The sequence below is a fragment of the Aquarana catesbeiana genome, linkage group LG08 (genome assembly GCF_042186555.1).
Source record: "Aquarana catesbeiana isolate 2022-GZ linkage group LG08, ASM4218655v1, whole genome shotgun sequence".
Lineage (NCBI taxonomy): Eukaryota > Metazoa > Chordata > Amphibia > Anura > Ranidae > Aquarana > Aquarana catesbeiana.
The window spans coordinates 15,915,101-15,939,612 of record NC_133331.1 but is presented as its reverse complement, the minus strand read 5'-3'; the positions used below and the strand labels follow the sequence as shown (position 1 = coordinate 15,939,612).

Genomic DNA, 24,512 nt, shown 5'->3' with positions numbered 1-24,512 from the left:
ATATATGCTTATTGCGATTTTTTATTTTTTACCAAAAATATGTAGAAGAGAAGAATACATATCGGCCTAAACTGTGGAAGAAATTTGTTTTTTTATATATATTTTTTGGGGATATTTATTATAGCAAAAATTTAAAAATATTGCTTTTTTTTTCAAAATTGTCGCTTTTTTTTGTTTATAGCGCAAAAAATAAAAACTGCATGGGTGATCAAATACCACCAAAAGAAACCTCTATTTGTGCGGGAAAAAAAGGACGTCAATTTTGTTTGGGTCACATGACCGCGCAATTGTCAGTTAAATTGACGCAGTGCCGATTTGCAAAAAATGCTCTGGTCAGGAAGGGGGGTAAATCCTTCCAGGGCTGATGTGATTAAGAAACAGCCCTGGACTTGGAAAGTTGGCGCACAGTACTTTGTATCTTTAACTTCTTTCCCCCTTTTCTTTCTCTCTCTTTCCTTTTGTATTAATGATTACTATTTTGGTCACATAAGGTCCCTGTTGGACCAATTGAGATATCCATTTTCCATAAGAGGATGACAAGTCCATCCTCCTTTTATTGGAAGATATATGTGATCCTTTATATATATATATATATACATATATACATACATATTTTATATAGTATATATATATATATGTGTATATATATATATATATATATATATATATATATATATATATATATATATATATATATATATATATATAGGTTGACAGGTTCTTCACTTCTCTGTTCTCACTAACTCTTTTATTACATTTGAAGGTTTTTTTCTTTAATAGATTTTGGAACCTTAGTCAATTTTTTTATAATAATTCATAAGGTTTATGTATTATCAATTGTTCTTGTCTCCCCCCCCTTTATTTGATTTACTGCTGTGACTGCGAATATACAGTGCCTTTAAAAAGTATTCATACCCCTTGAAATTTTCCACATTTTGACATGTTACAACCAAAAACGTAAATGTACTTTATTAAGATTTTATGTGATAGACCAACACAAAGTGGCTCATAATTGTGAATAGGAAGGAAAATGATAAATGGTTTTCAAAATTGTTTACAAATAAATATCTGAAAAGTGTGGCGTGCATTTGTATTCAGCCCCCTTTAGGGTCCTTTCACACGGGACGGATCTGAGATGATCCGCCCCGTGAACATCCGCTTGCTCAGCGGGGATTGCTCCGTGGATCCCCGCTGAGCAGGCAGATGACAGGTCCGTCGCTGCACACTGTGCAGCGACGGACCTGTCACAGCGCCGCTCTCCCCTATGGGGGATCGGATGACGACGGACTGTAGAGTCCGCCGTCACCCGATCCGAAAACGGATGGAGAAGTAGGTTTTTCCTCCGCTACACTTTTTCGGAGCGGGTCGGATGTCAGCGGACATGTCACCGCTGACATCCGACGCTCCATAGAGGTCTATGGAGGGTCTGCTCAGGTCCACCTAAAAAACTGACAGGCGGACCTGAACGGATCGTTCGTCTGAAAGAGGCCTTACTCTGATTCCCCTAACTAAAATCTAGTGCAACCAATTGCCTTCAGAAGTCACCTAATTAGTAAATAGAGTCCACCTGTGTGTAATTTAATCTCAATATAAATACAGCTGTTCTGTGAAGCCCTCCGAGGTTTGTTAGGGAACCTTAGTGAACAAACAACATCATGAAGGCCAAGGAACACACCAGACAGGTCAGGGATAAAGTTGTGGAGAAGTTTAAAGCAGGGTTAGGTTATAAAAAAAAAATATCCCAAGCTTTGAACATCTCACGGAGCTCTGTTCAATACATCATCCGAAAATGGAAAGAGTATGGCACAACCGCAAACCTACCAAGACATGGCCGTCCACCTAAACTGACTGGAGAGCATTAAGAAGCAGCCAAGAAGTCCATGGTAACTCTGGAGGAGCTGCAGAGATCCACAGCTCAGGTGGGAGAATCTGTCCACAGGACAACTATTAGTCGTGCACTCCACAAATCTGACCTTTATGGAAGAGTGACAAGAAGAAAGACATTGTTGAAAGAAAGTCACAAGAAGTCCCATTTGCAGTTTGCGAGAAGCCATGTGGGGGACACAGCAAACTTGTGGAAGAAGGTGCTCTGGTCAGATGAGACCAAAATTTAACTTTTTGGCCTAAAAGCAAAACGCTACGTGTGGTGGAAAACTAACACTTCACATCACCCTGAACACACAATCCCCAACGTGAAACATGGTGGTGGTAGCATCATGTTGTGGGGATGCTTTTCTTTAGCAGGGACAGGGAAGCTGGTCAGAGTTGATGGGAAGATGGATGGAGCCAAATACAGGACAATCTTAGAAGAAAACCTGTTAGGCTTCATGTACACAGGACGTTGTAAAACCTCTCCTGAATGGTTTAACTTGGCAGATAGTAACCAACGTTTAAAAACGTTAGCTGCATTTGCATCTAGAAGCATTTTTTACATTGAAAATAGTCAAAAATGTTTCTCCATTAAAACCGCCTATAAACCAAACGCAGCTAAACACGAGTTACCGCGTTTACAAGTTGCTACAGGCATTTGGCGTTTCAAATGCCTCTGAACATCCATCCTGAAGTCATTTTTTTTGCTTTCCAAAAAATGCTTTTAAACTCAACTGCCTAGAAATGACTATAAATGACCCTGTGTACATGTACTGATAAGATAACATTGAGGAAAGTTCAGGGGCAGCTGAAAAAAACGCCCAACTGCTCTTAAACTTTCGTTTACCAGCGACAGTGTACATGAGGCCTTAGAGTCTGCAAAAGACTTGAGACTGGGGCGGAGGTTCACCTTCCAGCAGGACAACGACCCTAAACATACAGCCAGAGCTACAATGGAATGGTTTAGATCAGGGGTCTTGAAACTATGGCCCTCCAGTTGTTCAGGAACTACAATTCCCATCATGACTAGTCATATCTGTGAATGATTGGGATGTGTAGTTCTGCAACAGCTGGAGGGCCGTAGTTTGAAGATCCCTGGTTTAGATCAAAGTATATTCATGTGTTAGAATGGCCCAGTCACAGTCCAGACCTAAATCCAATTTTGATTCTGTGGCAAGACTTGAAAATCACTGTTCACAGACGCTCTCCATCCAATCTGACAGAGCTTGGGATATTCTGCAAAGAAGAATGGGCAGAAATGTCCCTCTCTAGATGTGCAAAGCTGGTAGAGACATCCCCAAAAAGACTTGCAGCTGTAATTGCAGTAAAAAGGAGGAAGTTTTGACTCAGGGGGGCGCCATACAAATGCATGCCAAACTTTTCAGATATGTATTTGTAAAACATTTTGAAAACCATTTATCATTTTCCTTGGTCTATCACATAAAATCCCAATAAAATACATTTACGTTTTTGGATGTAACATGACAAAAATGTGGAAAATGTCTGGGGGGTATGAATACTTTTTCAAGGCACTGTAGATATTAACATAATTTTAAACTCAATACCCATGCGGATGCTGAGATTTAATGTTGATTTGGCCTACAGTCATCCTACTCTGTATTTACAATGTGTGAAAATTAATTGGCATTATAGATTATACCCAAGTTATTTTACTGTACTTTGTTATCTGTACATTCTTTCTTTGACATTCTGAATAAAACTAATGGAAACAGAAGATGAAGGCTTTTCACTGACTCCATGAACTTTCTATCTTTGGAAGGTAGTAGAGAAGATCTTAGTGGATAACAATGGAAAAGCTTATGGTGTCCATCTACAAGATGGAACAGAAGTGCACAGCAGGTTGGTCTTGTCCAATGCCTCACCTCATCACACATTTTTAAACCTGACTTCACAGGTAAGTACTTTGAAATATATTTGGGATTTTTCTTATTATTCTTTACATGCAATATTTGACTTTTTTCTCTAACTCTCTAGCTCAGCTAAGCCCATCCCTATTGATCCTTTATAGCAGGCATCTCCAAATTTTTTAAACAAAGAGCCAGTCCAGTGTCCCTCCGAACTTCGGAGGGCTGGACTGTGGCCAGTGGTAGAAGAAAATGTCCCAGAAGCCAACATCTCAGGTTTGGTGGTCAGTGGGATTGGAAAAATGTCCTCGTCATTGGTACTAGTGAGAAGAATTATGCCCCATTGTTGTCAGTGGCAGAAAACATGACACGCGTTAGAGGAAGGAATAGTGGCCCAAAGGCCCGGAAAAAAGAAATAGCTAAGGGCTGCAGTTTGGAGACCACTGCTTTCAAGGATATGTCTACTTTAAAAGTAGTCATACCCACCTTGCGTAGCCCCTTACCGAAACTAACACCTAACTGTGAGTAGGACAGCCATTGCCTGCCCCGATGTTTGCATCCTTTACCACTAATGGTGCCTGTGCAGTGTGTAGGTGGGGTACAGCGCGGTACGGTGGCGCACACAGTCCAATTGCGATGAAAGAATTTGTATTGAAATAATGCAAAGATAGTTCGCAATAAACCCCGTAGAAAGACAGCCCAACCAGGAGCACTCACAGGTCCAACAGCAAGAGAGCAGGATCCAACTGAACTGACAGCGTCTGTTAGGAGGGGCAGAATGCGGCCTGGCCGTCTCATGCCTAAGCAGGAAATGTCCAGAGAACTTGCAAGCCCTATGCTTTTTCTCCTTGTCAGGAACCTTTTCCTGAAGCTAGTTTTGTCATCGCTATCAGGTGGGGTACCTGTCTCTACTCTACCCACTCACAAAATATGCAACAAGCCTAGGAGCCAGGGCCTTAAATTGGCTCTGCTTGACCCAAGATGGCTGCTAGAGTCACATGGGGTGGCAGAATCCAATTGGATAGCTTCCCCAGTGACCCAGAAAACCATAGAGAAACCATTTTCCTTATGACTTCCTCTCCAATGGCAAGGCTACTGTGGACGAATGCCACCTACAGTGGAGAACATAGACTGCACCTGCCTACAAGTGAGCCCTAATAATTTTTTTTAGGGGTGTCTCCTAAACCCCTTCGGTCTTGGGAAGAGCTTACTGTGCACATATGGCCATTGTGGAGGAAAATGTCAACTTGAGGATGTAAACATCTGGGCAAACCATGGCTGATGTCACAATGCAGGACACTCAGATGTTCGGACTCCAATGGAAAGAGCTATTCTCCAACCAAAGTACTATGAACCGGTTCTGGGGGCAGTGAATGTAGACTCATTTACCAAGTCCCTGCCCCGGAACCAGCATGCAGGACAAGACTCAAGGAACGGCTTGCTTCTCTCAGGGTCTAATCACACAGGTGTGCCGCTCGGTGACATTAAGCGCCATATTATTTACGGCCATATTGTAGGCTCTGAATTTTGCACACAGCAGATTTCTCCCCAGTTTATTGTTTGTTTCTATTGCCTTGGGCTTCTTGATAATGATATTAGAGCCTCCTGGTAAGAATAATGAGAACATTATCTATTATAGAAACATTGTCCTCATACGTTGGCTCAGAGACAAATGGCAATCCCGGCAGCCGGGCTTCAGACAGTACTCTGCAAGAATGCGGCCCAACCAGCCGAGCGCCGTCTTTATTCATGGTACTGATTAGACCACGTTCTCCCCGTCACTAACACTCAGCAATAGTCACATTCATCCCGAGTTAGCACAGGTGATTTTTTTTTTTATTATTTTTGTTTTTTCCTGGGTGGGAGACAATATCCTTTTTTCTTTTTTTTTTTTTTTTTTTTTAGGAGCAATTGCCGGAGGAGTTTATAACAATGATCTCGCAGTTTGACGCCAAATCCCCAGTTACCAAAATAAATGGTAGGTTTGCTAGACTCAATTACAGCAATTAGCTAATGAAAGAAAATATATTTACATTTATTTAGTTAATGATCCAATCTGAGACATGGGGATAATGCAGCCGTAAACTCCGGTAAGCAAACCCATTCATAATAATAATGGAAATATTTTGGCTGATGTGTGATTCCCCAATACGGGTATTTTTTTTTTTTTAATATATTCCGAAAATGGATCCGAGTTTGCAAATTTCCTAGACAATTGGGCTAACTTTAGTGTTTTGTTTTGTTTTTTAGTTCATGAAAGTGTTTTTTTTTTTTCAAAAAATTTGCGTTTGAAAAACCGCTGCGCAAATACTGTGTGACATAAAAATTTTTATTCTATAGGGTCTCTGCTAAAAAAAATATACCGTATTTATTGGAATATAACATGCGCCAGCATATGACATGCACCCCAAGTTTAGGAGGGAAGTTTAAGGAAAAAAACTTTTAGGAGGGAAGTTTAAGGAAAAAAAAAATTACATTTTAAATGCCCATCAATGCAGCCTCATCAGTGTCCATCTGCAGCCTTGCCCAAAATTACAGCATGATCGGCTTTTAAATTTTCGCCCCGCCGAGATACACAGAGCCGGATGTCCTGTGTACTTGGCTCCTATCGGCTCGTCTCGCAGTCCCGCCCAGTCCCGCCCCTTGGCCCGGCTCCTGTGATGGACACAACACCGGTCCAATGGCGGGACGTAAAGGCTAGGAGGCGGTTCTGGGCGGGACTGGGCGTGACTGCGAGCGGAGCCGAGCCTAGCCGAGTACACAGTACACTTGGCTTGGTCTATTTCGGTGCCGCTCGCTCCTCTTCCCCTCAGAGACAGAGGGGATCGCCGTATAACACGCACCCACAATTTCCCCCTGATTATAAGGGGAAAAAAGGTGCGTGTGATACGCCGATAAATACAGTATATATATATGAAAAATGTTTGGGGATTGTAAGTAATTTTCTAGCAAAAAAAATAGATTTTTACATGTAGGAGCAAAGTATCAGAAATGGCCCGGATGGCAAGTGGTTAAGTGTCAAGGAATTTGGCAAAGCCATACAAAATAAAACAAAGTAGCACGTAGTCACATCCCATCCATGCTAGTTCATAACGATTTCGAGGTCAGCTGTCCAATAACAGAGATAAACACAGCAACCTTCCTCAGCAGTACAAGGTGCCGGATGATCTAAAGTAGCATTTGGCAAATTCCCTGAACAGTTTTTTGTGAAGTTTTATAGGGAGACCCAGTGGCGTTGCTAGGTCTGCAAAAGATCTGGGGCTAGAGCCCATAGCAGCGGTCACTAACCTTTTTGCATACCCGTGTGTGGGGGGGGGGGGGGGGGGGGGCGGTGCTAAGCAATTTTTTGCGGGCGATGGCTGGTGTTGGCTCTTCAATCACTGTGGCACCATGGTTGATATGGTGTCAGGGTGATTGAAGTGCATTATTTCTATTATTACATTCCAATATATAATGAAGTGGTTCAACTCACCATACTGCAGAATCAGTGGGAGCTCTGGGCGTGTCACTTGCCACATCTCCTGCCACCAGATGCAGTGTGTTACTTGCCACCGTCACCTGCCACCAGATGTTGATTGTCATTTGCCATGTCGCCTGGCACCAAATGTGGATTGTCACTTGCCACTTTCACCTGGCAGCAGATGTGGATTGTCACTTGCCACGTCACCTGCCACCATTTGCAGATTGCCACGTCTCCTGCCACCATTTGCAGATTGTCACTTTCCACGTCCACGTCCAGAGGCCCAGCTGTGAAAAGCGCTGTGAAAAGCGCTGCTGTGGAGCGGGCGGAGAGAGATGTCATCTCTGCTCGTCCCCCCACTTGCTTCTCTCCTCTCCTCAGCCCCTCTCATGCAGCCAGCTCGCCTGCCACAGCAGCCACAACCCACTGGTTAGGCAGGGACCCTGCGGCAAGAGACTCTGGGCTATGGGCCCCAGATTCGGGGCTATAGCCCCAGTAGCCACCCCCTAGCAACGCCCCTGGTGAGACCAGAGGATTGGTCTTGTGGAATACAACCAAAAATGTAAATGTATTTTGTTGGAATTTTATGTGACAGACCAACACAAAGTGGCACATAATTGTGAAGTGCAAGGAAAATGGTAAATGGTTTTCAAATTTTTTTTACAAATAAATATGTGAAAAATGTGTGTGTGGGGGGGGGGCATTAGTATTCAGCTCCCTTTACTCTGATACCCCTAACTAAAATCTAGTGGAACCAATTGCCTTCAGAAGTCACCTAATTAGTAAATAGAGTCCACCTGTGTGTAAATTTAATCTCAGTATAAATGCAGCTGTTCTGTAAAGCCCTCAGAGATTTGTTAGAAAATCTTAGTGAACAAACAGAATCCTGAAGGACAAGGAACACACCAGACAGGTCAGGGATAAAGTTGTGGAGAAGTTTAAAGCAGGGTTAGGTTATAAAAAAAATATCCCAAGCTTTGAACATCTCACAGAGCTCTGTTCAATCCATCATTGGAAAATGGAAAGAGTATGGCACAACTGAAAACCTACCAAGACATGGCCGTCCACCTAAACTGACCGGCCGGGCAACGAGAACATTCATCAGAGAAGCAGCCAAGAGGACCATGGTAACTCTGGAGGAGCTGCAGAGATCCACAGCTCAGGTAGGAGAATCTGTCCACAGGACAACTATTAGCCGTGTTTTCCACAAATCTGGTCTTTATGGAAAAGTGGCAAGAAGAAAGACATTGGTGAAAGAAAGCCATAAAAAGTTCCATTTGCAGTTTGTGAGAAGCCGTGTGGGGGAGACAGCAAACATGTGGAAGAAGGGGGGCGTGGCCAAGATGGCGCCGTGAGCGGTCGGTCCTTTTGTGAGCTCCGCCGCTTCGTCTGATAAATCCGGATCCATCGGCCTATATACTGCAGCTGTTGCATCCCTGCTAGCTGGGGGGGACCCGGGGAATCCCTATCTACCAGAGAGTGAGGGAATTTTTCGCCTCCTGGCCCGAGATCGGCTCCCGGCCTACCGCGGGTTACTAGGCCGAAGCCGCAGACTTTCCTGCCGGCCCGCGCGGCGGACCGGGGGCCTCTATCGCGGTCGGACACGCTCCCGGGCTTCATCGGACGCCGCAGACTCCGGACGGAAGGGGGTGAGCTGCTTCTACAAGGCAGAAACCCAGTGATTAGGCCCTGCTGCCTCTCCCTTTCCCCACCGTTGTACTAGGCCGCGGCCGCGGCCTCTCCTGGAGCTCCGGCCTGTCAGTGTGGCCTATTTGAGGAGACCCTGGGTCAGCTGAGGAGGACTGCCTGATAGCAGGAGGAGACCATAGAGCGCCCACATCCTTCCCACCCAGGCTGTGTGGAGAGGTGGATGGGCTGAAAATCCTTGTGGCTCAGTGTGGGCCTGAACTAGTCTGCTCCTCCATCATACATTTGCAGGTGAGGGGGAGTACTATTAAAGGGGACACTCACTTTGCCCTATTTACTGCCTGAACACCCCTCACTCTGCGGACAGGTTCCCACACCCAGCTGTTGATAATCGCCCAGATCTGGGCCACTGTTATCTGAATGAGGCGCAGGAACTCCAGCGCAAAGTATAACAAAGGGGGTAAAAAGTTAACCTTCCCACCACAACCGGACTCCCCTCCGACGCTCAGCTGTCCCCCCCCAGAGGCCCTCCATACACGTAGCACCCAAAGGGCTCCACAGACAATTACTATGGAGTCGGATGACTCTCGGCCCCCCTGGCTGGCGGATGTTATGGCGGCCATAGCTACTTGTCAATCCACGCTAACAACAAAGATCGAAGCAGTCCAGCTGGATATGGGTCTAATTCGCCAAGATATTGATAAAATCCGATCACGAGTCACTGAGGCGGAGCAGAGACTGAGTACCACTGAAGATACCATTGGGGAACATGGAGCATCACTCCGTACGCTTCAAACCAAAGTGAAGGCCCTTGAATACAGAGCCGAGGATGCGGAGAACAGAAACCGGCGTAATAATCTTTGCATTGTCAGATTACCGGAGGGGGCGGAGGGAGGCGACCCTACCTCCTTTATAGAGGGTCTGCTTCGTGATCTCTTACCCGAGGCCCGCTGGTCACCTTACTTCGCGGTGGAGAGGGCTCACCGCATACCGCCTAAGCCGGGGCCTCCTGGATCCCCCCCTCGTACCTTCATCCTCCATCTCCTTAATTTCAGAGACAGAGACGAAGTCCTCCGTGCATCTAGAAACGTAGGGGAACTTAGATTCCAGAACACGAAGTTGATGATCTTCCCCGACTATTCTGTGGAGACCCAGAAGCTCAGGAAATCTTTTGACCAAGTCAAAGCTGCTCTACGATCACGCAGCATTCGCTACAGTGTGCTCTTCCCTGCTCGTCTGAGAGTCCAGGATGGCGAGACAACCCGCTTCTTTACCAACCCGAGAGAGGCTTCTGCCTGGCTGGACTCGCTACCACGAATTCGCTGATGATCCACCTGGTATACGCTGTGTGGCCCCCTCTTGTTGTTTACCCATAACCTGGGCTCAGGTCTCCGTTATCACACGAACTTCCACATGGATGACTTATTATGTTGCATAAGTTATGCCCAGTTCATTCCATGGTGTGTACGGCCTGGTGGGGGGATGATCCCTACCAGGGAAATTCTAAGATAGTGCCCCTGCCAAAGAACTTGGTCAGGAGATCGTTGAAGTATAAATCTTCTTCTACATATGCTTGTTTCCTTGAGGAAAGCTGGACTTCTGGTTCGGTATCTCCACCCAAAAGATGGATCGAATTTACTGTGGGGTCGCATTATGGCTATTTCCCTTTGTTTGAATTTTTAAGCCCCCACAGCCTGCTGTATCACAAGCGGAGTTTTCACATACATAAGACGCTTGAACTACTACTTTCCACCCCGTGTGAAGTCTCGGGGGGGTGAGTTGCCTCTTCCACGGACCCCCTGTTGCAGCCGGCGAGCTGTATAAGTTAGGGATCGAAACCTGCCTCAGTTCTGGGAGGTTGGGTGGGGTGGGGGGTGGGGTAAGTTCCCCTAATGGGGCTAAATTCATCTACTTTAAATTTTGGTATTCGTTACCTGTTGTTAATTTGGTTTTGTTTTTGTTTGATATTTGTACAAAAAAAAAAATTGACTTCATCAGAATTCATCAGCATTGCACTGTTTACAGAGGTATCCGCTTCGAAGGGACGGGGTCCGGTCCGAGAGCCATGAATTCTATTGATCCTAATACTCTCCATATTCCCAGTGGTCATGTCCTCCCTTAACATCATCTCCTGGAACACCAGGGGACTGAACTCTCCGGTCAAGCGCTCCCTGGTGTTCCAATTCATTAAAACCTATAACCCACATATATGTGTACTCCAGGAGACACACCTAACAGGATGCAGGGTTCTCCACTCCACACACTCCTCATTTTCTAGAGGTGTTACTATACTGGTATTGAAGTCACTTCCATTCCGGCTCTTGGATTTGGCCCTGGACCCTGATGGTCGGTATGTAATTATTCATGCTAAAATATACACTCTAACGTGGACCATTGTGGGCTTATATCTGCCTCCCCTGGCCTCCTTGCTGGTGCTCAATCAGATCGCTGGCAGGATAGCCGACTTCGCATCGGACAATAATGTTATATTGGGTGATTTTAATCTGGTCCCTAACCCGGACTTGGATAGACTGACTCCTGCGGGACATCACTGCCCTGGGTTGGCTGAGTGGGCTGATACCTTTGGTCTGACTGATGTCTGGAGGTGACGTCACCCTCAGACCAGGGCATACACATGCCACTCAGCCTCTCATAGAACGTTCTCCCGCATAGACTTGGTCTTCGCAGGGGCTCAAGTCCTTCCACGGGTCACAGATATACAAATATTGCCTAGGGGAATTTCCGACCATGCACCCTTGTTGTTGTCATTGGACCTTTCCCTTGGCTCAGTAGAAAGGATATGGAGGCTCTCCAGATTTTGGATTTCAGACACTGCAGTAGACTCCCAATTTAGAACGGAAATGCTAGATTTTTGGGCTGTAAACGAGGGCTCGGCTGACCCCGTGGTTGTGTGGGATGCCTTTAAAGCCACGACGAGGGGACATTACCAGACCATCATTGCCAGAGTCCGACGGGAGCGCAGGGCAGACTTGATTAAGGCTGAAAGGGAGGCGAGTAGCGCGGAGGCTCTTTTTGTTTGTACTCGAGACCCTGCGCACTATTCGCATCTACAACTTATGACGAAAGAGGTGGTTCGTCTCCCTACCTCTCTTACCCAGAAGAAAATGCTGGCTCAATCCCAACGGATTTTTGAGAAGGGAGAGCGATCGGATCACTTGTTGGCCTGGCTTTCCAAGGAACAGGCAGGCGGAATGAGCATCTCACATATTAGGGACCCCTCGGGACAGTTGATTCATACCCCGGAAGGAATCAACCGCTGTTTCGCGGAGTACTACGAATCCCTCTATGGGTCCAGGGTGGACTATAGAGGGGAGGATCTGGTAGCATACCTAGATGACATTGATATCCCAACCCTCACTGTAACATATCGTGACAAGCTTGATGCCCCAATCACGTCCTTAGAGATATTACAGGCCCTTAAATCAATGCAGACAGGGAAAACTCCGGGACCCGATGGTGTCCCTGTGGAGTTTTATAAACAATATGCTGCGGAGCTAGTCGATAAGCTTCAGGCCCTCTTCTCTGCATCGACGCACCTTGGAAAACTCCCGGACACCATGAGCGAAGCGATCATAGTGGTGATCCCCAAGCCAGGGAAGGACCCCACGTTGTGCTCCTCGTACCGCCCTATATCCCTTCTGAATGTGGATGCAAAAGTATTGGCTAAAGTACTGGCCAATAGGCTTAACCTGGTAATTACTGCTCTCATCCACAGGGATCAAACGGGCTTCATGCCCGGGAGAGGTACGGACATTAATATTAGGCGTCTCCATACCCACATAGATAGGGCGGACGAGGCGACTAATGGAATGGTGGCCTCACTCGACGCGGAGAGGGCTTTCGACTCCGTTGAGTGGGGCTACTTATGGGAGGTGCTCTCGCGATTCGGGTTTGGCCCGGGTTTCACGAAATGGCTCCGCATGTTATATCATTGCCCCTCAGCAAGAATACGTACTAACGGAAGCCTCTCGGGAGGGTTCCAATTGTTTTGGGGTACACGACAGGGATGTCCCCTCTCCCCGGGTCTATTTGCTCTGGCGATGGAGCCCCTGGCTATACTACTGAGGGCTGACCCTGGGGTGAGGGGACTCCAGGTGGGTCCCATTGAGGAGAAGTTGTCGCTGTACGCGGACGACGCTCTGCTTTATTTAGCGGATGCGTCGTCCTCGTTGCAGACTGCACTCGAACTGATTAACCGATTTGGTGGGTTCTCGGGGATTCGTATTAATTGGGATAAGTCGGTTCTTTTCCCACTCCATCCCTCGACCCCTAGAACACCTCACCCCCAGCTTAAATGGGTAGATGACTTCAAATATCTGGGGATAAAAATTAGCGGTAAAGTCCAAGATTACATAGATAACAATTTGCGTCCACTCATGGCACAACTCACGGCTAGGTGTACTGCATGGCGTCCCCTTCCACTGACCCCGGTAGTCAGAGTAAATTTATTAAAAATGATTTTCCTCCCGAAATATCTATATTTTTTCCGCAACACACCCATACCCATCCCTAAGATTTTCTTTCGTAGGCTGGAGAGTCTGCTGATACACTTTGTTTGGGCTGGGAGGCCACGCAGGGTGGCCAGGCAGATCTTATACCTCCCGCTTTCGGGGGGGGGGGGGGGTCTGGGACTGCCGAATTTTCAAATCTATTACTGGGCAGCTGTTTTGGTCACAATTAGGTGGTGGTTCTCCCAGCCCGCGCAGAATCCGGCGGTCACTCTGGAGGCAGCCATCATGGGTTCCTTTGCTGCCCTTAGCAATCTCCCATTTCGCGGTCTTAGGGCCAGTTTGTCTATGACGACTTCAATGCGGACCACTGTGAGGGTATGGCAGGAGGCTAGGAAAATCTATAGGAAACCCAACCACATTTCACCCCACATGCCCCTATGGGGTAACCCTCTACTCTCCCACTTTTACACTATACCGGACCCCTCTCTTTGGGAAAAAAAGGGAATCCTCACATTAAAACATATACTTAAAGATGGCAGGCTGATGACTTTCCAAGCCCTGAGGCAATCCTTTGCTATCCCATCCTCCTTCCAATTTAGATATTGGCAGCTGAAGCACGCCTTTGAGGCTCAGTTCCCTGCCCCCCTCACTCTGGAACCGGACTCCATTGAAAGGCTCCTGACCTCCAGCGTGATGGGGAAGCCTCTCTCAACAATATATTTGTACCTTACGGTGGAATATGATGCAAAGCTGACCAAACCAGGGAGAGGTGGAGGATTGACATTCCCTCTTTAGACGAAGAGGAGTGGAGGGAGTGTTTAGTCTCCTACATTCCTTCTATGATCGCTGCAAGGGATAGGTTCATACAGTTTAAGTTCCTACACAGAGCATATTTTACCCCACAGAGACTGGCGCGCATATACCACCAAAGAGATCCCAACTGTCAGAGATGCAGGCAGGAGGTGGGTACTTTCTGGCATATGGTCTGGTCGTGCTCCAAACTAAGACCCTTTTGGTCAGCAGTGGCCTCTACACTGGGCAATGTCATAGGTTCAGACTTGCCAGTTGACCCCCAAATTCTACTGCTCAGTCATCTGGAGGATGTTGAGGGCGACAGGTATGATAAACTGTGTCTAACCTTCGCATTGTACTACGCTAGGCGGGAAATTCTACTGCGATGGAAACTGGAGGAGCCTCCTACTCTGGCCTCGTGGATAAGGTCGGTAAACAAGGTACTTCCCCTCTATAGGCTGACGTACGAAAGCAGGCAATGTCCAGGGAAGTTTGACAAAATCTGGTCGTCCTGGATGGACGCTTCTGGGGACCCCGAACCCCCTACCCCATAAGTAAGACACGAAACATAGGAGAGGACATCCTGCATCTCAAGCCTATTCTTCTTATACCCGTTTCTCTTCAACCCCTTCCTTCTTTCTCCCTTTTCCCTCCCCCCCCTCTCTTCCTTCATCTTCCCTCCCCTTCCTCCCCCCCCTCCCACCTTCTTCTCTCCCCACCCACCCCCCCCACCCCCCCCAGACGCCCCTGTCAGGAATGATTGAATACTGGGTTATTTACTTCATATCATCCAATAATTTTTCAAGATGACACAAGCCATGAGAACTATGGTTAGGTGAAAATTCTGTTAAGTACGCATTTGGAACAACTGATAAACAGTAGTTATTGTTTTAGGGTAAATCCCACTGTAATTATTCTCACCATAATGACTGTACTAAGTTCTTGTACTGTAATGCTGATTTGTTTAATAAAAATTTTTCTGTTAAAAAAAAACATGTGGAAGAAGATGCTCTGGTCAGATGAGACCAAAATTGAACATTTTGGCCTAAAAGCAAAACGCTATGTGTGGGGGAAAACTAACTCTGCACATCACCCTGAACACACCATCCCCACCGTGAAACATGGTGGTGGCAGCATCATGTTGTGGGGATGTTTTTCTTCAGCAGGGACTGGGAAGCTGTTCAGAGTTGATGGGAAGATGGATGGAGCCAAATACAGGTCAATCTTAGAAGAAAACCTGTTAGATTCTGCAAAAGACCTGAGACTGGGGCGGAGGTTCACCTTCCAGCAGGACAACGACCCTAAACATACAGCCAGAGCTACAATGGAATGGTTTAGATCAAAGCATAGTCATGTGTTAGAATGGCCCAGTCAAAGTCCAGACTTAAAGCGGGGGTCCACCCACACCGCAAAAAAAAAAAAAATATTAAAAGCCAGCAGCTACAAATACTGCAGCTGCTGACTTTTAATACATGGCCACTTACCTGTCCCAGGGTCCAGCGATGTCGGCAGGGGACGCCGGGAACCCGCTCGGTTCTCGGCAGCTGCCGCCGCCATCCTGGGTGAGGGAATCAGGAAGTGAAGCGTTGCGGCTTCACTTCCCGGTTCCCTACTGCGCATGCGCGAGACGCGCTGCGCGTCCCAAGTGGTCCCCGCTCTCTCCTGGGAGCTGTGTGATTCCCAGGAGACAGCGCGGAGGGACGGGAAGTGGCGTAGACTCCCATGGGAGTCTATGCCGGAAGTGGGTGCAAATACCTGTCTTAGACAGGTATCTGCACCCCCCTCCCCCCTGAAAGGTGCCAAATGTGACACCGGAGGGGGGGAGGGTTCCGAAAAGCGGAAGTTCCATTTTTGTGTGGAACTCCGCTTTAAATCCAACTGAGAATCTGTGGCAAGACTTGAAAATTGCTGTTCACAGACGCTCTCCATCCAATCTGACAGAGCTTGAGATATTTTTGCAAAGAAGAATGAGCAAAAATGTCCCTCTCTAGATGTGCAAAGCTGGTAGAGACATCCCCAAAAAGACTTGCAGCTGTAATTGCAGTGAAAGGAGGTTCTACAAAGTATTGACTCCGGGGGGAGCTATACAAATGCCCCCCACACTTTTCACATATTTATTTGTAAAAAATTTTGAAAACCATTTATCATTTTCCTTCCATTTCACAATTATGTGCCACTTTGTGTTGGTCTATCACATAAAATGCCAATAAAATACATTTATGTTTTTGGTTGTAACATGACAAAATGTGGAACATTTCAAGGGGTATGAATACTTTCTCAAGGGACTGTATTGTATATGTTGTATTATAGTTAGCTTGTTAGGTATTTTATCCTCAGTTATATGGTTGTGGTTCACTTGTATCTTCATGCTTGATCTGTTTCCTGTTTGCTGAACTGGTGTCTGGATGTCTTCTGTTTTTCTAATAATAAACTTACCTTACTATATATAGTCTGGTTTCAGTTTCCTAGTGTAGCCACAAAGATCTGAGCATCTCTGCTGCTGGTTCCTGACAGACGGGTTCTCTTTAAAAAGACTGTGCTTAGCTTCCATATGGGCAATGAAAATTCCCATGCCAATTGAAATTGCCGTGTATTATACTATAATGATCAAACACAGGCTTTTTGTTGTAACAGATTGCATGGAATGCTCTCCAAGTCTCTCCACCGTGAGAACCGGTTCCTATATAAACACAGGCCCAATTTATATTCGCGTCCACCGAGTCTGAATAGAACAATCATCGGCACATTTCGCGGTTTGTGTGGAAGAAGACAAATATGCGGAGTGATGAAGCCATCTTCAAATATGCTGATTTTTCTCTCTCATTAAATATATTCCCTCGCACTATTAAAATGCAATCATCACATTGTTTAAATCTAAATACCGAACGAGCCGTAAAAGTCGTCGGGTTAGCAGTTCTGAGGAGTCTCTCTGGTGTGTGAAACTGAAAAGGATTCCAGATGAGACACTCTCTCAACCTTTTTAATGCGGAGGAACTCTTGAAATAACCTACTTGGACTCAGGGATCTCCTGATAATAATGTGTGAGATAGTCAATGGTAGGAAGGCTCCTTATATTGGAGGTCAATGGGAAGAATCCCAAAATTACAGATAGCTAAAAAAGATCATTTTGGCCAACGGGAACTTATCTGAGAGGTAGATATTGCTTTTTGAAACAGATGGATCCAGAGCTTACCTCCTTCTCAACCTTCCATCTCTTCAGGACCATGGCACTCCAGCTAGAAGGTCTCCGGAAAAAAACCCTCCAAGCATCAGCAGTCACAGGGAAAAGCCGGCACCAGGGTGTATTGACTAAAACAGATCATCTTTATTCAAAAACAGTAGATTACAGCCATATGAAAATCCAAAGTGACATACAGTGGGAATGGAAAATATTCAGACCCCCTTAAATTTTTCACTCTTTGTTATATTGCAGCCATTTGCTAAAATCATTTAAGTTCATTTTTTTTCCTCATTAATGTACACACAGCACCCCATATTGTACACACAGCCCCCCATATTGTACACACAGCACCCCATATTGTACACACAGCACCCCATATTGTACACACAGCCCCCCATATTGTACACACAGCACCCCATATTGTACACACAGCACCCCATATTGTACACACAGCACCCCATATTGTATACACAGCCCCCCATATTGTACACACAGCACCCCATATTGACAGAAAAACACAGAATTGTTGACATTTTTGCAGATTTATTAAAAAAGAAAAACTGAAATATCACATGGTCCTAAGTATTCAGACCCTTTGCTCAGTATTTAGTAGAAGCCCCCTTTTGATCTAATACAGCCATGAGTCTTTTTGGGAAAGATGTAACAAGTTTTTCACACCTGGATTTGGGGATCCTCTGCCATTCCTCCTTGCAGATCCTCTCCAGTTCTGTCAGGTTGGATGGTAAACGTTGGTGGACGGTCATTTTTAGGTCTCTCTAGAGATGCTCAATTGGGTTTAAGTCAGGGCTCTGGCTGGGCCATTCAAGAACAGTCACAGAGTTGTTGTGAAGCCACTCCTTCGTTATTTTAGCTGTGTGCTTAGGGTCATTGTCTTGTTGGAAGGTAAACCTTCGGCCCAGTCTGAGGTCCTGAGCACTCTGCAGAAGGTTTTCGTCCAGGATATCCCTGTACATGGCCGCATTCATCTTTTCTTCAATTGCAACCAGTCGTCCTGTCCCTGCAGCTGAAAAATACCCCCACAGCATGATGCTGCCACCACCATGCTTCACTGTTGGGACTGTATTGGACAGGTGATGAGCAGTGCCTGGTTTTCTTCACACATACTGCTTAGAATTAAGGCCAAAAAGTTCTATCTTGGTCTCATCAGACCAGGGAATCTTATTTTTCACCATCTTGGAGTCCTTCAGGTGTTTTTTAGCAAACTCCATGCGGGCTTTCATATGTCTGGCACTGAGGAGAGGCTTCTGTCGGGCCACTCTGCCATAAGGCCCCGACTGGTGGAGGGCTGCAGTGATGGTTGACTTTCTACAACTTTCTCCCATCTCCCGACTGCATCTCTGGAGCTCAGCCACAGTGATCTTTGGGTTCTTCTTTACCTCTCTCACCAAGGCTCTTCTCCCCCAATAGCTCAGTTTGGCCGGACGGCCAGCTCTAGGAAGGGTTCTGGTCGTCCCAAACGTCTTCCATTTAAGGATTATGGAGGCCACTGTGCTCTTAGGAACCTTAAGTGCAGCAGAAATTTTTTTGTAACCTTGGCCAGATCTGTTCCTTGCCACAATTCTGTCTCTGAGCTCCTCAGGCAGTTCCTTTGACCTCACGATTCTCATTTGCTCTGACATGCACTGTGAGCTGTAAGGTCTTATATAGACAGGTGTGTGGAATCAAGTCCAATCAGTATAATCAAACACAGCTGGACTCAATTGAAGGTGTAGAACCATCTCAAGGATGATCAGAAGAAATGGACAGAACCTGAGTTATATATATGAGTGTCACAGCAAAGGGTGTGAATACTTAGGACCGTGTGATATTTCAGTTTTTCTTTTTAAATAAATCTGCAAAAATGTCAACAATTCTGTGTTTTTCTGTCAATATGGGGTGCTGTGTGTACAATATGGGGTGCTGTGTGTACAATATGGGGGGCTGTGTGTACAATATGGGGTGCTGTGTGTACAATATGGGGTGCTGTGTGTACAATATGGGGGGCTGTGTGTACAATATGGGGTGCTGTGTGTACAATATGGGGTGCTGTGTGTACAATATGGGGTGCTGTGTGTACAATATGAGGTGCTGTGTGTACAATATGGGGCGCTGTGTGTACAATATGGGGGGCTGTGTGTACAATATGGGGTGCTGTGTGTACAATATGGGGTGCTGTGTGTACATTAATGAGGAAAAAATGAACTTAAATGATTTTAGCAAATGGCTGCAATATAACAAAGAGTGAAAAATTTAAGGGGGTCTGAATACTTTCTGTCCCCACTGTACCTAAGAATACAGCTCACTTCTAAGATGACTGACTTATACTCAGCTAATTTCCCTCCATTACTAAAACAGGTTACTGAATTATTATCACAATGGTCCTCTATCCCTCTATCCTGGATAGGTAAAATTTATGTAATTAAGATGGCTATACTACCCAAGTTTTTATATCTTTTTAGAGTCTTGTCCATCCCAGTATCATCTCATCTCATTTTTTTTATGGCTTATACAGTGCAGAATTATCTTTTTTATCTGGGGTAAAATGAAACCTCGAGCCTCTAAATCCACTCTCTGTCTCCCACAATGCTGCGGAGGTTTAGGTCTTCCAAATATTTCTGCTTACTATCATCTTGCACACCTTGTAAGTTTACCAAAATACCATGCAATTAACCACTTGCCGACCGCCGCACGACTATATACGTCGACAGAGCGGCACGGGCAGGCAAAAGGACGTATATGTACGTCCTTGCCTGCCCACGGGTGGGGGGTCCGATCGGACCCCCCCCCGGTGCCTGCGGCGGTCGGCAAATCTCCCCCGGCGATCGGAGGTGAGGGGGAGGCCATCCATTCGTGGCCCCCCCCTCGCGATCGCTCTCAGCCAATGGGATCATTTCCCTGCCTCTGTATTGTACACAGAGGCAGAGGAAATGATGTCATCTCTCCTCGGCTCGGTATTTTCCGTTCCGGGCCGAGGAGAGAAGACTGCCATGTAAGTGCACCAACACACTACACACAGTAGAACATACCAGGCACACTAAACACCCCGATCCCCCCCCCGATCGCCCCCCGATCCCCCCCCAATCACCCCCCCCCCCCGTCACAAACTGACACCAAGCAGGTTTTTTTTTTTTTTTCTGATTACTGTATTGGTGTCAGTTTGTGACAGTTACAGTGTCAGAGCAGTGAGTGTTAGGCCCCCTGTAGGTCTAGGGTACCCCCCTAACCCCCCCTAATAAAGTTTTAACCCCTTGATCACCCCCTGTCACCAGTGTCAGTAAGCGATCATTTTTCTGATCGCTGTATTAGTGTCGCTGGTGATGCTAGTTAGGGACGTAAATTTTTAGGTTCGCCGTCAGAGTTTTATAGCGTCAGGGACCCCCATATACTATCTAATAAAGGTTTTAACCCCTTGATTGCCCCCTAGTTAACCCTTTCACCACTGATCACTGTATAACCGTTACGGGTGACGCTGGTTAGTTTGTTTATTTTTTATAGTGTCAGGGAACCCGCCGTTTATTACCGAATAAAGATTTAGCCCCCTGATCGCCCGGCGGTGATATGCGTCGCCCCAGGCAGCGTCAGATTAGCGCCAGTACCGCTAACACCCACGCACGCAGCATACGCCTCCCTTAGTGGTATAGTATCTGATCGCATCAATATCTGATCCGATCAGATCTATACTGGCGTCCCCAGCAGTTTAGGGTTCCCAAAAACACAGTGTTAGCGGGATCAGCCCAGATACCTGCTAGCACCTGCGTTTTGCCCCTCCGCCCAGCTCGGCCCAGCCCACCCAAGTGCAGTATCGATCGATCACTGTCACTTACAAAACACTAAACGCATAACTGCAGCGTTCGCAGAGTCAGGCCTGATCCCTGCGATCGCTAACAGTTTTTTTGGTAGCATTTTGGTGAAATGGCAAGCACCAGCCCCAGGCAGCGTCAGGTTAGTGCCAGTACCGCTAACACCCACGCACGCACCGTACACCTCCCTTAGTGGTATAGTATCTGTACGGATCAATATCTGATCCGATCAGATCTATACTAGCGTCCCCAGCAGTTTAGGGTTCCCAAAAACGCAGTGTTAGCGGGATCAACCCAGATACCTGCTAGCAACTGCGTTTTACCCCTCCGCCCGGCCCAGCCCAGCCCACCCAAGTGCAGTATCGATCGATCACTGTCACTTACAAAACACTAAACGCATAACTGCAGCATTCGCAGAGTCAGGCCTGATCCCTGCGATCGCTAACAGTTTTTTTTGTAGCGTTTTGGTGAACTGGCAAGCACCAGCCCCAGGCAGCGTCAGGTTAGTGCCAGTAGCGCTAACACCCACGCACGCACTGTACACCTCCCTTAGTGGTATAGTATCTGAACTGATCAATATCTGATCCGATCAGATCTATACTGGCGTCCCCAGCAGTTTAGGGTTCCCAAAAACGCAGTGTTAGCGGGATCAGCCCAGATACCTGCTAGCACCTGCGTTTTGCCCCTCCGCCCGGCCCAGCCCAGCCCACCCAAGTGCAGTATCGATCGATCACTGTCACTTACAAAACACTAAATGCATAACTGCAGCGTTCGCAGAGTCAGGCCTGATCCCTGCGATCGTTAACAGTTTTTTTGGTAGCGTTTTGGTGAACTGGCAAGCGCCAGCGGCCTAGTACACCCTGGTCGTAGTCAAACCAGCACTGCAGTAACACTTGGTGACGTGGCGAGTCCCATAAGTGCAGTTCAAGCTGGTGAGGTGGCAAGCACAAGTAGTGTCCCGCTGCCACCAAGAAGACAAACACAGGCCCATCATGCCCATAGTGCCCTTCCTGCTGCATTCGCCAATCCTAATTGGGAACCCACCACTTCTGCAGCACCCGTACTTCCCCCATTCACATCCCCAACCAAATGCAGTCGGCTGCATGAGAGGCATTTATATATCCTCCCGAGTACCCCTACCCAACGAACCCCCCCCAAAAAGATGTTGTGTCTGCAGCAAGCGCGGATATAGGCATGACACCCGCTATTATTGTCCCTCCTGTCCTGACAATCCTGGTCTTTGCATTGGTGAATGTTTTGAACGCTACCATTCACTAGCTGAGTATTAGCGTAGGGTACAGCATTGCACAGACTAGGACACACTTTCACAGGGTCTCCCAAGATGCCATCGCATTTTGAGAGACCCGAACCTGGAACCGGTTACAGTTATAAAAGTTACAGTTACAAAAAAAGTGTAAAAGAAAAAAAAAAAAAAACACAAACAAAAATATAAAATAAAAAATAATAGTTGTCGTTTTATTGTTCTCTCTCTATTCTCTCTCTCTCTATTCTCTCTATTGTTCTGCTCTTTTTTACTGTATTCTATTCTGCAATGTTTTATTGTTATTATGTTTTATCATGTTTGCTTTTCAGGTCTGCAATTTTTTATACTTTACCGTTTACTGTGCTTTATTGTTAACCATATTTTTGTCTGAGTACAGCATTCACGACTTTGAGTGGTTATACCAGAATGATGCTTGCAGGTTTAGGTATCATCTTGGTATCATTCTTTTCAGCCAGCGGTCGGCTTTCATGTAGAAGCAATCCTAGCGGCTAATTAGCCTCTAGACTGCTTTTACAAGCAGTGGGAGAGAATGCCCCCCCCCCCCCACCGTCTTCCGTGTTTTTCTCTGGCTCTCCTGTCTCAACAGGGAACCTGAGAATGCAGCCGGTGATTCAGCCAGCTGACCATAGACCTGATCAGAGACCAGAGTGGCTCCAAACATCTCTATGGCCTAAGAAACCGGAAGCTACGAGCATTTTATGACTTAGATTTCGCCGGATGTAAATAGCGCCATTGGGAAATTGGGGAAGCATTTTATCACACCGATCTTGGTGTGGTCAGATGCTTTGAGGGCAGAGGAGAAATCTAGGGTCTAATAGACCCCAATTTTTTCAAAAAAGAGTACCTGTCACTACCTATTGCTATCATAGGGGATATTTACATTCCCTGAGATAACAATAAAAATGATTAAAAAAAAAAAAAATGAAAGGAACAGTTTTAAAATAAGATAAAAAAGCAAAAAAATAATAAAGAAAAAAAAAAAAAAAAAGCACCCCTGTCCCCCCTGCTCTCGCGCTAAGGCGAACGCAAGCATCGGTCTGGCGTCAAATGTAAACAGCAATTGCACCATGCATGTGAGGTATCACCGCGACGGTCAGATCGAGGGCAGTAATTTTAGCAGTAGACCTCCTCTGTAAATCTAAAGTGGTAACCTGTAAAGGCTTTTAAAGGCTTTTAAAAATGTATTTATTTTGTTGTCACTGCACGTTTGTGCGCAGTTGTAAAGCATGTCATGTTTGGTATCCATGTACTCGGCCTAAGATCATCTTTTTTATTTCATCAAACATTTGGGCAATATAGTGTGTTTTAGTGCATTAAAATGTAAAAAAGTGTGTTTTTTCCCCAAAAAATGCGTTTGAAAAATCGCTGCGCAAATACTGTGTGAAAAAAAAAAATTAAACACCCACCATTTTAATCTGTAGGGCATTTGCTTTAAAAAAATATATAATGTGTGGGGGTTCAAAGTAATTTTCTTGCAAAAAAAAATAATTTTTTCATGTAATCAAAAAGTGTCAGAAAGGGCTTTGTCTTCAAGTGGTTAGAAGAGTGGGTGATGTGTGACATAAGCTTCTAAATGTTGTGCATAAAATGCCAGGACAGTTCAAACCCCCCCAAATGACCCCATTTTGGAAAGTAGACACCCCAAGCTATTTGCTGAGAGGCATGTCGAGTCCATGGAATATTTTATATTGTGACACAAGTTGCGGGAAAGAGACAAATTATTATTATTTTTTTTTTTTTTTGCACAAAGTTGTCACTAAATGATATATTGCTCAAACATGCCATGGGAATATGTGAAATTACACCCCAAAATACATTCTGTTGCTTCTCCTGAGTACGGGGATACCACATGTGTGAGACTTTTTGGGAGCCTAGCCACGTATGGGACCCCGAAAACCAAGCACCGCCTTCAGGCTTTCTAAGGGCGTAAATTTTTGATTTCACTCTTCACTGCCTATCACAGTCTCGGAGGCCATGGAATGCCCAGGTGGCACAAACCCCCCCCCAAATGACCCCATTTTGGAAAGTAGACACCCCAAGCTATTTGCTGAGAGGTATAGTGAGTATTTTGCAGACCTCACTTTTTGTCACAAAGTTTTGAAAATTAAAAAAAGAAAAAAAAAATTTTTTTTTTTGTCTTT

General features: G+C 45.9%; 1 protein-coding gene across 2 annotated transcripts in view; it reads left to right on the top strand.

Annotated features, from left to right (window-relative positions):
- Positions 1–24,512, top strand: part of LOC141105602 (pyridine nucleotide-disulfide oxidoreductase domain-containing protein 2-like) — a 127,533-nt gene that overhangs the window by 64,219 nt on the left and 38,802 nt on the right. For both annotated transcript variants that reach the window (XM_073595546.1, XM_073595547.1), the window contains 2 exons: positions 3,650–3,784; positions 5,640–5,712. In XM_073595546.1, the coding sequence (XP_073451647.1) occupies positions 3,650–3,784; positions 5,640–5,712 (208 nt within the window). The remainder of the gene's footprint in view (positions 1–3,649; positions 3,785–5,639; positions 5,713–24,512) is intronic.